The sequence below is a fragment of the Hyaena hyaena genome, unplaced genomic scaffold (genome assembly GCF_003009895.1).
Source record: "Hyaena hyaena isolate Hyena2069 unplaced genomic scaffold, ASM300989v1 scaffold_11, whole genome shotgun sequence".
Taxonomy (NCBI): Eukaryota; Metazoa; Chordata; class Mammalia; order Carnivora; family Hyaenidae; genus Hyaena; species Hyaena hyaena.
In genome coordinates this window covers 1,890,051-1,902,975 of record NW_024080643.1, presented here as the reverse complement: position 1 = coordinate 1,902,975, position 12,925 = coordinate 1,890,051, and the positions used below count along the sequence as shown (strand labels likewise).

The 12,925-nt window shown below is 42.9% G+C and overlaps 1 protein-coding gene across 6 annotated transcripts in view; it reads right to left on the bottom strand.

Moving 5' to 3' along the window:
- The window catches only part of FLT1 (fms related receptor tyrosine kinase 1), a 182,002-nt gene that overhangs the window by 145,245 nt on the left and 23,832 nt on the right, over positions 1 to 12,925 (bottom strand). For all 6 annotated transcript variants that reach the window (XM_039254971.1, XM_039254951.1, XM_039254960.1 and 3 more), the window contains exons 4-5: positions 6,205 to 6,301; positions 5,604 to 5,830 (exon numbers count right to left, since the gene is read on the bottom strand). In XM_039254971.1, coding sequence (XP_039110902.1) covers positions 5,604 to 5,830; positions 6,205 to 6,301 — 324 coding nt within the window. The remainder of the gene's footprint in view (positions 1 to 5,603; positions 5,831 to 6,204; positions 6,302 to 12,925) is intronic.

Sequence of the window (12,925 nt, the reverse complement as noted above, 5' to 3'; positions counted from 1 at the left end):
CAGGTCATGATCTCTTAGCTCATGAGTCCGAGCCCCGCATCAGGCTCTGTGCTGACAGCTCAGTGCCTGCAGCCTGCTTCATATTCTGTGTCTCCCTCTCTCTCTGCTCCCCGCCCCAAGCCCTGCTCGCATTCTGTCTCTCTCTCTCTCAAAAATAAATATTCAAAAAAATTTTAATTTTTTTTTAATGTTTTTATTTATTTCCAGGAGAGAGAGAGAGAGACAGCGTGAGCAGGGGAGGGTCAGAGAGAGAGGGAGTGATAGACTCCGAAACAGGCTCCAGGCTCTGAGCTGGCAGCCAGCACAGAGCCTGACGCGGGGCTCGAACCCACGAACAGCGAGATCATGACCTAAGCGAAAGTCGGATGCTCAACCGACGAAGCCACCCAGGCGCCCCTCAAAAAAAATTTCTAAACAAAAAAAAATAAAAATCCCTGATCAGCTTGGTAAATAGAGTTGTGTCACTTTCCCCTGCTGTATGAGCTGGAGCAGTGGAGCCCTGTGCATGCAGATGGTGCCTAAAGAGGCTTTGTTCCCAACGGACGACAACACAAGGCTCTCTGGGAGCAGGATAAGTTTCTCTAAAGTCTACTCTCCAAAAAACATTCCGAAACCAGCGTAACAAATCATTCCTCGAGAGAAAAAGAAACCAAATTTGAAATTTAAAAATTTTTAATTACTATATAATCCATGTACTCAAAGGTTAAAATAACCATTAGTTTTGTCTGAAGTCAGCAGCTGAAACTCCAGTGTAGGGAAAATAACTAGGGATGACCTGGGTCCTCCTCCGGGCTTGTCATTTCATGAGTTTTGTCTTACGAAGGTCACTGAGGCTGCTCTCTCATACAGAAAAGGGAAGGAATCATACCAACATAGTTTATCTCAGAGATAATTATGTAAAAGCTCTTCAGGAGACTCTGGAGTGCTGTACAAATGAGTACATGGGGGGGGGGGCGCCCTGGTGAATCAGTCGGTTAAGCATCCTGGCTTCGGCTCAGGTCATGATCTCTGGGTTTGTGACTTTGAGCCCTGTGTTCTGCATCAGGCTCCACACGGACAGGATGGAGCCTGCTTTAGATTCTCTGTTTCCCTCTCTTCACACCCCTCCCCTCACTCTCTCTCAAAACTAAAATAAATAAACTTAAAAAAATAACAAATGGGGACCACCTGGGCGGCTCTATCAGTTAGGCATCTGGCTCTTGATCTCGGCTCACGTCATGATCTCATGGTTCATGGGTTCGAGCTCTGCGTCAGGCTCTGTGCTGACAGCTCAGAGCCTGGAGCCTGCTTCCAATTCTGTGTCTCCCTCTCCCTCTGCCCCTTCCCTGCTCATGCTCTGTCTCTCTCAAAAATAAAAAACATTTAAAAAATAAAAACAAAAACAAATGAGTACATTGGACCCTTCTCAGAATATCTGTGCCATCAGTATTTTTATTTGCTGGAGGTCCCATAGCCAGATAGAGCTTCTTCTCATTTTATGCAAAGCGTGAGGATTATTCTCTCCCAGAATATCTGGAAAATGCTTTTAAGTAATCTCTATGCCCAACATGGGGTTTGAACTCATGACTCCAAGAGCAAGTCACATGCTCCACTGACTGAGCCAGCCAGGCAGCCCATCTCTCCTGGAATATCTGAGTTATTAGAACCTCTACTACTTTTCAATAATGTACCCAGTGTGTCTGACAAAAATTTTTTTAACCTGAAATTAAGCTGCTATACACATCTCATGCGTCTTACATACAGTAGAGAACCAAGGGAGAAAAAATCTGTTATGAAAATTTTCTGGTTTGCTTTCCTAGTCTCAGAGAGAAAAACAATCAGGTAAAGGAAGCAGGAAGAAAAAGAAGATGAGTTTCTTTTACAGGGAAGAGGTGGGAGGTACTCACCCAACAGATAACACACACATGTCCAATCCCCCCCTTTTCAATTATAATTTTTCAACAGAAGATGTTACTCTTAAACAGCCTGAAAAGGCTCGGTTGTGGAGAGAGAAGGAATTCAGGCTGACTTCACAGTGCAGGGAGCTCAGCATGCTAAGTTCAAGGTCTTCCTAACTAACCAGAGACACTGACAAAATATTACATACTTCAGAGATGCCATTAAAATCTTCTACTCCATTTTCTTACTTTATGGCCACAACTCATATATTACAATAATAATAGTTTCAATAAAATCCTCCTTTTAGGAAAGGCTGAGCCAGAGCCAATCTCTTACGTACACCAGAGGGGCAGGAAAGCGGTGCAAATGCATTCCTTCTTCTCTGCAAAGGGGCTGAATACCACCTACATAGCCCTTACATTGCTATTCATCTAGAAATCTTATTTTGCAAGTAGCAAAGCATTAAGGAGCGCCTTACAATTTGCTTTTCTTTATGACCCAGAATTTTGTAGCTATGACTATGGTGGGGGGCGGGGGGGCGGAACCCATTCATGTTGCAGAAGCGACTGTTTAAAATATAGATGGTGTCTTTCAGCTACTGCCACTCAACAGCCAGTTTATCGAGACCAAGCCCAGGGAACATCAGGAGAAGAGGATGATGGTCTTCACGTGGGCATAATTTAGTGAGACAAAGCTCTGCTTGAATATGGATCCTGGAACAAGGTGCCCAGGTCCCCTCCAGAAATCCGAGTGTCTCTGATGGCTGACCCTCACCGCTCCATGGCCCAAGCACTCACCAAGGTCAAATGAATCCCTCCAACCCACCAATATCTCTGTTTCCCCATGGCTGCCAGAGTGACATAGGGCCATCCTCTCCTGCCTCAACGCACATAACAACCCCTTCCCTGGTCTTCCCGCCTCTGTCTTGCCATCTCGAGACATCCTCCCACCTCTGAGACTCTGAAGGGAAAAATCTGACTCCCCTCCTCTGCTGCTAATACTTTCCCTGCTGCTCCCCCACGAAGCCTCAACGTGAAGTGTATCCTAGGTCCTTCCCTTGGAAAAAGAAGAGCAGTGCAACAAGGGGTGGTGGCGAGAACAAAAAGACATGATGCAAGCACACCCATGTGTTTAAACAAACAAAAAAAAAATACAAATGTAACAAGTCACTGTGTTAAAGGAAATTGTAATTTACCAGACAATTCACTAATTAAGGCAGTTAAATTTAATTACTCAAATAATTAAATTGATGTAATGTATTATGTCAGAGGCTTGGGGGGGTGGTTACACAAGCTGTAAAGTGGTGACGTTGACTTTTCTGTTGCTCATCAGATGTGATGTGTGAACCAGTGCTCAGGGGGGATGTGTGCCTATTACACGGCAGGCCATCGATGATGTCTACGTAATGGTCCGGTTATGACTCACATGCTACACAGCCCTGATTCTTTTTCTGAGCACCCTATCAGACTACAAAATCTTTTTCAAACCATTTGTCTAACATGGTTTCTCATCTTTCTAGAAATCAAACTGAAGCACCAATACATCTGCAGAGGCTTATCAGGACAGAAACCCTCCAGCCAGAATAAGTACTCTACAGTGAGTATTCAACAATAGTAAATACGTGATATCCAGGGAACAACTGGTGAGTAACTACTTCTGTGTATCGGGAACTGGCTGGAGTGCTATTAATCACAGAGATGATGCTGAGTCCTCAGAGATAAGTTTTGGGCCCCACAGTGAAACTAAATCTGAAGCGTAGTATGTATTCTGTTAACATGGGAGGCATAAGACCACACTGTTTTCCAAAGGAATTGACCAAAAAAAAAAAAAAAAAGTGAAAATAGGACATGCATACAATGTTACGCTCTTTGGAAAAGATTACAATTGCTTAATAAATTATATCCCAGCTATCTTGGGCTTCAATAAAGTGTGTTATGAGATCAACATCACCATCAGGGAAGCCCACAAAACCGGTGTTACTATTGAGAGTGCCGTTTAATAGGCGTGAAGGAGGTCAAAGTGAAAATAGCTGAACACTATTTTTTAGGAAAAACATAAAAGATGTTTTTGGGTTTTTGCTCGTTTGTTTGTTTCTTTTTACACTTTTAAGTATTTGACTGGCAAGTCAGACTCTGATAAACCCACAGGAGAAAAGGTTTCTTATGAGAATTTTAGTATGAATGAATCTTCCCCCATCCCCCTGGAGAGATGGGAGCAAAAGTGTTCTCTTTCCTCCGCAAGTGCCAGAAAGGACATAACAGGCTATGGAATTAGCAAAAGAGAACATACGGTCGAGTATAGGACTTTCCGCACCACCATCAGAGGTTGTGTCTGCTTTTTCCATGAGCTGCAAAATTACCTCCCTGGAGGTCTCTGTCCCTGCTCGGCACCTCTCCCCCCTTCTACAATTCCTGCCCACCACCCTCCCGTCCCTCCTGTGGGAAGTGGGCTGACTTCCCCAAGCCAAGATCCCTGGCCTACTCCCCCTCTTACTTTGAACTACAGTGGCTGCATTCCTGCCATGGCAAACTGCTAGTAAGTTGTTATCTCTCCTCCTGGAAATGTGCAACATGTAAAAACAGGAACAGAAAAGCAGCTCGGTCTACATCAGGCTGATCAAAGGTAGAAAGACGTTACCGGCGGTATCATACAATTGTTTGTTCTGCTGTCTCCTCAAACTAGTTCTGAATCTGGATGATTTCATGTTATGCTTGGTAAAACACTGTCTAGGTGCCTCATTTCAAAACTTAAAAGAAGAATCCCACCGAAACCCCCTCCAGTGCGGTCTCCCACAAGGCAGACCCACCATGTGTATTTAGACTATGGACAGCAAGGGTGGCTTGTTCTGTTTTTTAACCTGATTTTGTTATCTGATGCCTACTGATTTTGTCTTATGTTCTCTAGAGTCTTGGGGGTTTTTTGTTATTTTTTAAAATCCCACTCAACAAGTTTTGGAAATTGGCTGGAACTAAGCAAGGAAGACCAAAAAGATGGGTCGTTTTCCTTCTTTCTCAGGGACCCATTTCTACCATCAACGTCTATTTCTTAAAGGATTTTGCATTTTCTCACCTCTGAATATCACTTCACCGGTTTGTTCTCCGAGGAGTGAAAAACAGTACCATAGAAATTATCATTGAAAAACAATTCATTTTTGCCTTTTGCCCCTTCTACTATGGAAGGATACATGCCAGCTCTTATGTTAGAACACTCGCTTGATGAACATGAAATAATTCAACATCATCGACTGGAACCAACATTCAAGGGACATTAACAACATTACATGTATAATTTAGTAGAAAGAACAGTATTTTATAATTCTGATATAGAAGAGAATACAGTTGTGTTAAAGGATAAAAAAAATATTACATTCTATTTTACCCTTCTAGATAATTAAGAAATGGAACTAAAATCTTGGCATTCATTTATTCATCCAACTGTGCAATGAGCCATCCACTACTCTAGGCGCTATGGATACGGTGCTGAATGAAATAGACAAGAGTCCCTCCTTGAATGAAACACGAAATTGACTACCCGGCCTTGAAAACTGGTTGAAACTGACCCTCAAGAAATGCATCAAAAATGCATTCCACCTGTTTCCGGGGCAGAATCTCTTTCCTGGTCCATGTCCTTCATCACTAGGGACGCCCACTTTCCAAGGGATCGGGGTGAATTTATATCTTACTCCAAAGCAATAACAAACAGAATGCAGAAAACGGAAATCTTACCATGAATAAATACGTAGACTGTAGCTTCTGTTTTCTTCTTCTTTGTAGCAGGTGTAGATAGATATTTGCAGCTATAGAAGCCGGTGTGGTTTGCCTGAGCCATGTTCAAGGTCAAAGTACTGCAGAGCTGTCTGTCATTTCTTCCACAGACCGATTCAGTTATGCTGAGCCTTTTGCTTTCCTTTCTCACTGTTTCAGGCAAAGACCATGAAAGGGCTGCTTCCCCTCTGCAATCACAGACAAGAAAACACAACCTGGTCAGGGCTGGGACCAGGTCCTTATGCATCCATTTCACTACGAAGTGCGGTTCTGAGGGCCTTGAAATGTAGTCCTCTGTGTTACAGAGAAACAACACATTTAGAAAGCTTCTAAACAACTCAGAAGATGCAGAAAAGGTTCGGGGCATCCCGTCCCTGTTCTCCTTGAAGGAGGGAGTCTCTCCTCGTGAAGCTGGAACATGTAGCTTGCACTCTGCAGACCACGAGAGACCCCTGAAGTCCCCACCTTTGTTCTCCGAGAGCCCGCTTTTCTACTCTGCCAGGGAAGTATTCTGCCGTGGGAAGGGCACCCCGCTTTTCCCCAAACCAACACAGTCACTTACCTACACTTGAGATACAGTGTCTGGCCTGCTTGTATGACGTGCTGGGTACCTTTTAAACTCAGTTCAGGACCTTTTAATTTTGAACCTGAACTAGATCCTGGAAAACAAATTTTGGAAATGTATTATTTGCAAATTGCCTTCTTAAGTTGTATCTTTCCATGAAGATAACTTTTCATCTTTCACTTACCAGCACACGCAAAAAGGTACATGTAGTATTCTTTTAATTCGCAAAATCTTTCTAGTCCTAGCCTCATTTGCAAATATTGTATGTCCTATCATGCCAGATGATTTAATATCCACAAACCCACTAAACTGAGAACATTAGCAGAGTCATACATGTTTCTAAATGCAGCCATGTTAAGAATATAAAGTAGCATTAAAAACTCTCAGGATTAGGGGGGCCTAGGTGGCTCAGTCGGTTAAGTGTCAGACTCTGGCTCAGGTCATGATCTCATGGTTCATGGGTTCAAGCCCTGCATCGGGCTCTGTGCTGACAGTTCAGTCCCTGGAGCCTGCTTCAGGTTCTGTGTCTCCCTTTCTCTCTGCCCCTCCCCCGCTCACGATCTCTCTCTCTCTCTCTCTCTCTCTCTCTCTCTCTCCCCCAAAAATAAATAATGCTAAAAAAATTTTTTTTAACTCTAAGAATTAAATGTCAGTGTCATTCAAAACTGAACTTCTACCATGGTGGATCATGTGGTCATCCAGGCCTGATCTTTTTCTCCAAATGCAAAGTGTAGAAACTTCCTGGGCTCTAGACACAGTTCAGTGATTACTAAGGTCACGATATTTTGGGCGAGTCATTTCTCTTTCTGAACTAGTTTCCTCATTTGGAAAATGCATTATAGACCCTATCGGTTTTGGAAAACTTTGGTTTGTCTTACATAATCTCCAAGTTCCCTCTATAATGGAACAAAAAAAAGGGAACTATTCACCCCTACGTGACATGCGACAAGCATACTTCATGGGGAATGTTGTGAGAAAATGAAATCAGCCACACAGAAGTGCCCGGACATCTACACATCTCTGCACAACACGATAATAGCATCAACCGTAGGGGCTCTGTGTGACACTGGCCAAGCCACCTCTCTCTCCAGATCTCAGTTCTCTTATCTGTAAACCAAGAGACTGAGCTAGATGACCATGGGTATCTGACATCTCCAGTCCCATAATCCTTGGAGTCACTAGTGTTATGGAGGGGAATCTCCTAGAGCGACATGGGCACTGACTCATCACAATAAATATCAATAAGGGTCTCTCCTGCCCCGGCTTCTCTCTCTCCCCACTCCCCTCCCTCCCCTTCCTCTCCCCTCCGCCCCACCCCGGAGAGGCAGCTGCAGATGCCTGGTGAAAGCAGGAGATCACGGGCCCAGGATTAGCAGGGATAAGGGTTAGGGGACTAGAGGATGGCTATTCTTGGACACAAATTTAAGCCCATCTTGGAGCCAATCTTAAAAATATTTTTTTACTGAAGAAATTGCCTCATGCCATGGAATTCAAGGTAGAAGGCTGAGCTGAACAATCCTCTAGGTTTTCAGGTCAGATCACAGACCTGTGAGATGACATACACATGTCAAAGTCCACGGTCAAGTCGAGCAGTGCTCTCTAGTGTTACTCATGGGTTCCAGTATCACAAAGAAAACTAGGCTTGGTTAAAAGACCTGCATTTGAAGCTTAATTTCTCCATCTACCAGGTGCATGACCTTGGCATTCCATAACTGTTGTTCCTTTGCATCCTCGTGTGTAAAACCGGAAAACCCATTACCTACCTTGCGGGCACGGCGTGTGGTTTCAGTGCTCTGTCATCTGAGTGGTGCGTGCCACCTGATATGGGGCAGATACCCAATCACTGGCATCTCGCAGACCTGCTCTCCCTCCCCCCCCCCATGTCCCAGGATATTACGTTGAGATGTAATCGCAAAGACATTAAATTAACCTAATCTGCATTTCTGGCGATATAAATCGTAAAAAGCAACTTCTATACACCCTGGGTCCTGATTCAAATTACTACTAGGAAAAAATGGCTACCTATTAACTAATTTAAATTAAAGTCACTGTTTCATATAGATCCAATCGGTCTATCCCATGACCCACAGAACACGTTGACCCATTGAGGTACCTAGGGAAGCATTTTGTACTTTATTCATCTGTAGGAGTTCTCTGAGGCTCAAAATGTAGCTCAAAACCAGTGATCCATGGGAACACTCCATTTTTCTCAAGCCACAGCCACAACCGATAATACCCATCCTGAAAAATATCCAGGCCAGAATAGTTTTTGCCCTTCCTTATGGTGTGGAATTCTGGAGATTCAATTAAGCAGTGTTCACGTGCTGGAAAAAATCCAGTGAAGGCTCATGCAAAAAATTCTGCCATTATGTAGAAGCATCGCTATGGCTGATGTGGAGACAAGGAGCTTTCTCAACCAGGAGGGGCCAGTGGAAAGCCTCCCTTTTTGTGACATGAAATGAACGCCATTGCCTACTACTTAGGTTTCTAAATCATATGAATCTTTATCAGCACCCTAAAAAACCAGTACTCCTAACATTCATCAGAAGGTTTGACCTCAAAGACCCACCCAAATCACAGCTGAGGGAAGTGCTATACAGAGAAGAGGCTCTTAAAGAATACATCACCTAGGGGCATCTGGGGGCTCAGTCAGTTGAGCATCCAACTCTAGATCCCAGGGTCATTGGATCGAGTCCTATGTCAGGCTCTGCTCTGAGCATGGAGCCTGCATGGGATTTTCTCTCTCTCTCTCTCTCTCTCTCTCTCCTCTGCCCCTCTCCCCGACTTGCTCTTGCTCTAAAATGAAAAGTGAAATTAAAAAAAAAATACTCCATCCACATCCTCTCCTCTGCACTCCCCATCCTATCCTCCCACCAAAAGAAAGCAACACAACTGAGTGGTTAAATAAGGCACAGAAAATGATGGGGTTACTGGAAAGTTTAGGAGAAAAATGCTAAGAAAAATAATTTGCTATATAATTAGTCTCCACTGACACCAATGAATTTTGCACTTGGAATGAGGAAGCTAGGCAAACGTAGTTGATTAAAACAAAGGAAAGGAGAAACAGGAGAAAACTATTTCCATGTAACTGGACCCTCTGAGAATACCATCATTCTTCAGTTAATCGGAAACCAGAATCTCATAAAGATTAATGGTGGTGCCAAGACTACAGTTTAACAGGAAAACTAATAGGGAAAAGGCAAGTGAAATATTTATTCCTCAAATGCTTTACACATTAGGCCTTAAAACATTTTTTTAATGCAATTTAAAGTCCATACACCCATCTGAGTAGTGAAGATCTGACTGACATTTTTTGACTGTCTACTGTAGGTCAGCACTTTCTCCATTTCACTAGTGATATATATAAAGATACAGACATGGGGGCACCTTGTGGGAGGCCCCGTCAGTTAAGTCTGACTCAACTTTGGCCCTGGTCAACATCTCACGATTCAGGAGTCTGAGCCCTGTGCCAAGCTCTGCACTGACAGCACGGAGCCTGCCTGAGATGCTTGCTCCTTTCCTCTCTTTCAAAATAAATAAACTTAAAAAAATAAAGACATAAATATGTACACATCCGTATCCATTGTCACAGCAAGTGAAAACCAGTTTGCTCTTCCCAGTGAGTAACAGCTCAGAATCACATTGCCCAATAAGAAACACCATCCACGGCGTTCTTTATTTCCAGGGGTTGAGTGCTAGAATTCAACGAGGATTCTCCTCGTGAAGCTCAGATGGGGATCAGAACTTTCCACTGTTTGCCACAGTAGCCTAGAGATCTGGTTTAAACAAATTGTGGTCCCCTGCGTGAATTAGGTGGTCTGTGCTAATCTGCTGTTTCCACGAAGCCAACTACAATACACAGCAGTCTCGCCTTATCTGCAAGGGACATGTTGTAAGAGCCCCTGGAGGCTGCCTGAAACCACAAAAGTACCAAACCTTACTTCTGCTATGTTGTTTCCTAGACACACACACGCCTGTGACACATTCCCATTTATGAGGTTGGTACGGTAAGAGATGAACAAGAACTAATAACAAAATAGGCCAATTGTAAGAATATACTGTAATAAAAGTTAGGTGAATGCGGTCTTTCTCTCAAAATATCTTATTGTACTGCACCCACCCTTCTCATGCTGATGACGTGAGATGATAAAATGCCCAAGTGATGAGGTGAAGTAAGATCACGGAGTGTTAGTCTGTTAATGACCTTCTGTCCATATATTAGAAGGAGGATCAGTGCTTCTAGGTTACAGGTTTACAGGTGACTAAAACTGTGGAAAGCAAAACCAGACATTTGGTGGGGGGAAGACTACTGTAATAGAGGCAAAGAGACCTAGTTCTATTGGGAAAACCATTATTTAAATAACAAAACAAAAAAACAATGCAGACCATGGAAATGGGCTTTATCACATGCTTCTTTATTAGAATAAGCTATCAAGCATTGTGGCGTAATAGCTTTAAAAAGCTACTATGGGGTGGCTGGCTGGCTCATTGAGAAGAGCATGTGACTCTGGATCTTGGGGTCATGAGTTCGAGCCCCACACTGAGTGTATAGATTACTTAAATACAAAACTTACAACCAGTGTGTGTACACGGACTTAAGTAAATGGTGACACTTTATATTATTCTTGTCTGAATATTTTCTTCATTGTTTGTCTGTTCTGTTTTGTCTGGTAGGTAGAAAGAGAACAGAACCACATGACTCTTTGGCAAAAATCCCTTCCCTTCCCACACGCTAAACCTCTGGCTGAAAGCTCATACACAGACTGTTCTAAAACACGGCTCTCCACTCCCCACCTTGATTTCTTGGGCAAAATGGAGAGCTTTCTTTGACTTCAGTGGGAGGAGCGAGAACAATTCCAAGTCAAGGATGGCTTTATTTTGCGATCAAAGCCAAAGCCCCAACGACTGAGGTTTCTTCTTCAGAGCCAACCCTGCTGGATACGAACACACCAAACTTCTACCATGGGTGATGATGAGCCAGATAGCCTTGCCCGTCACTTCTAAGACTGAGAGAGATTCTTACATAAAGTCTGACTAAAAGTATCCTTAGAAAACTGCTGTTTTCATTGATCTGAGTAAAAACAGTGTTATTAGCTGAATGCGATATCAAGATAAATCTCTTCGCTCCCCTTCCTTCCAGATGCCACTCCTTCCTTCGCTTCTAGGCCATTAAAATCAAAGGGTTATTATTCTCTGTACGAAAGGGGCCTTATTCGAATATAAATCATGAAACATCTATGTTTCTCCAGTTTTTGTTTAGCATCATTGATCCCTCCAGCTTAGCCACTAACTAGGTCTGCAGTGGCCATGCGCATGTCACATAAGCTTCAGATCCTTTATCTGCCTATGGAGGGATATGTTTAGAATTCTTTCCCACCTAAAAATTCTATGACCCCAAGACTACAGTCATTCATACCAATGTACCAAGTTACAAATCACGTCAAAAAAAAAAAATACTTCTGACTAATAAAAAGACAAATATCCCAATTTAAAAATGGACAAAGGGTCTGAAAAGACATTTTCCCAAAGATTTATAAATGGTCAATTAGCACACGAAAAGATGCAGGAAAATGCAAATCAAAACTACAGTGAGACACCACTTCATAGCTCCTAGGTTAAATAAAAAAGACAGACAATAATGAGGGTTGAAGCTCTCATATTCTGTGGGTCAGGTTATAAAATGGTGCAATCACTTTGAAAAACAGTATGGCAGGGGTGCCTGGGTGGCTTAGTCGGTTAAGTGTCCGATTTTCGCTTAGGTCATGATCTCACGGTTCGTGGGTTTAAGCCCCGCGTTGGGCTCTGTGCTGACTGCCAGCTCAGAGCCTGGAGCCCATTTCAGAGTCTGAGTCTCCCTCTCTCTCTGACCCTCCCCTGCTCACGCTGTCTCTCTCTCCTAGAAATAAATAAAAAATTAAAAAAAAAAAAAGAAAAGAAAAACAGTATGGCAGTTCCTCAAATGGTTAAACATACAAACGGCAATTCTGCTCCTAGATACCTATCTCAGAGAACTAAAAACACACTTCCACATAAAAACTGGTACAGAAATGTGTACCTACAGCAGTATTCCTTTTAACAGCCAAAAAGTGTAAGCAACCTTGAAGTCTATCAATGACGAATGGACAAAATGCGGTATATCCGTACAATGGAATGTTCCTTGGCAATAAGAAGGAATGAAGTACTTCTACACACTAGGACATAGATGACCCTTGAAAATATCATGCTGGTGCACGAAAAGGAAAGATCATATTAGAACATAGGGAGGAGGCGGCGGTCTACAAGCCACAGAGAAAAGCCTCAGGAGAAATCAAACCTGTCGATACCTTAAATTTGGACTTCCAGCTTCCAGACTGTGAGAAAATAAACTTCTCTTATTTAAGAACCCAAAGCAAAAACACCACGCTAAGTAAAAGCAGCCTGTCACAAAAAGCCATATATTGTCCAATTCAATTTGTCTGAAATGTCTAGTATAAGCAAATCCACAGAAACAGAGAATACATTAGTGATGGCTAGGGGCAGGGGAAGAAGGAAATAGTGCATAGGGTGTTTCTTTCTGGGGTGGTGAAAATGTCCTAAAATCAGACAGTGGTGATGTGGTAGGGTCTCTTCCCTAAGGAGAGAAAACAAAAACAAAAACAATCTCAAGGCAACCTGTCTATACATGTACTTGAGAACATCTCTCATGACCTTGTAACACGAGACCACTTAATCAGATTGC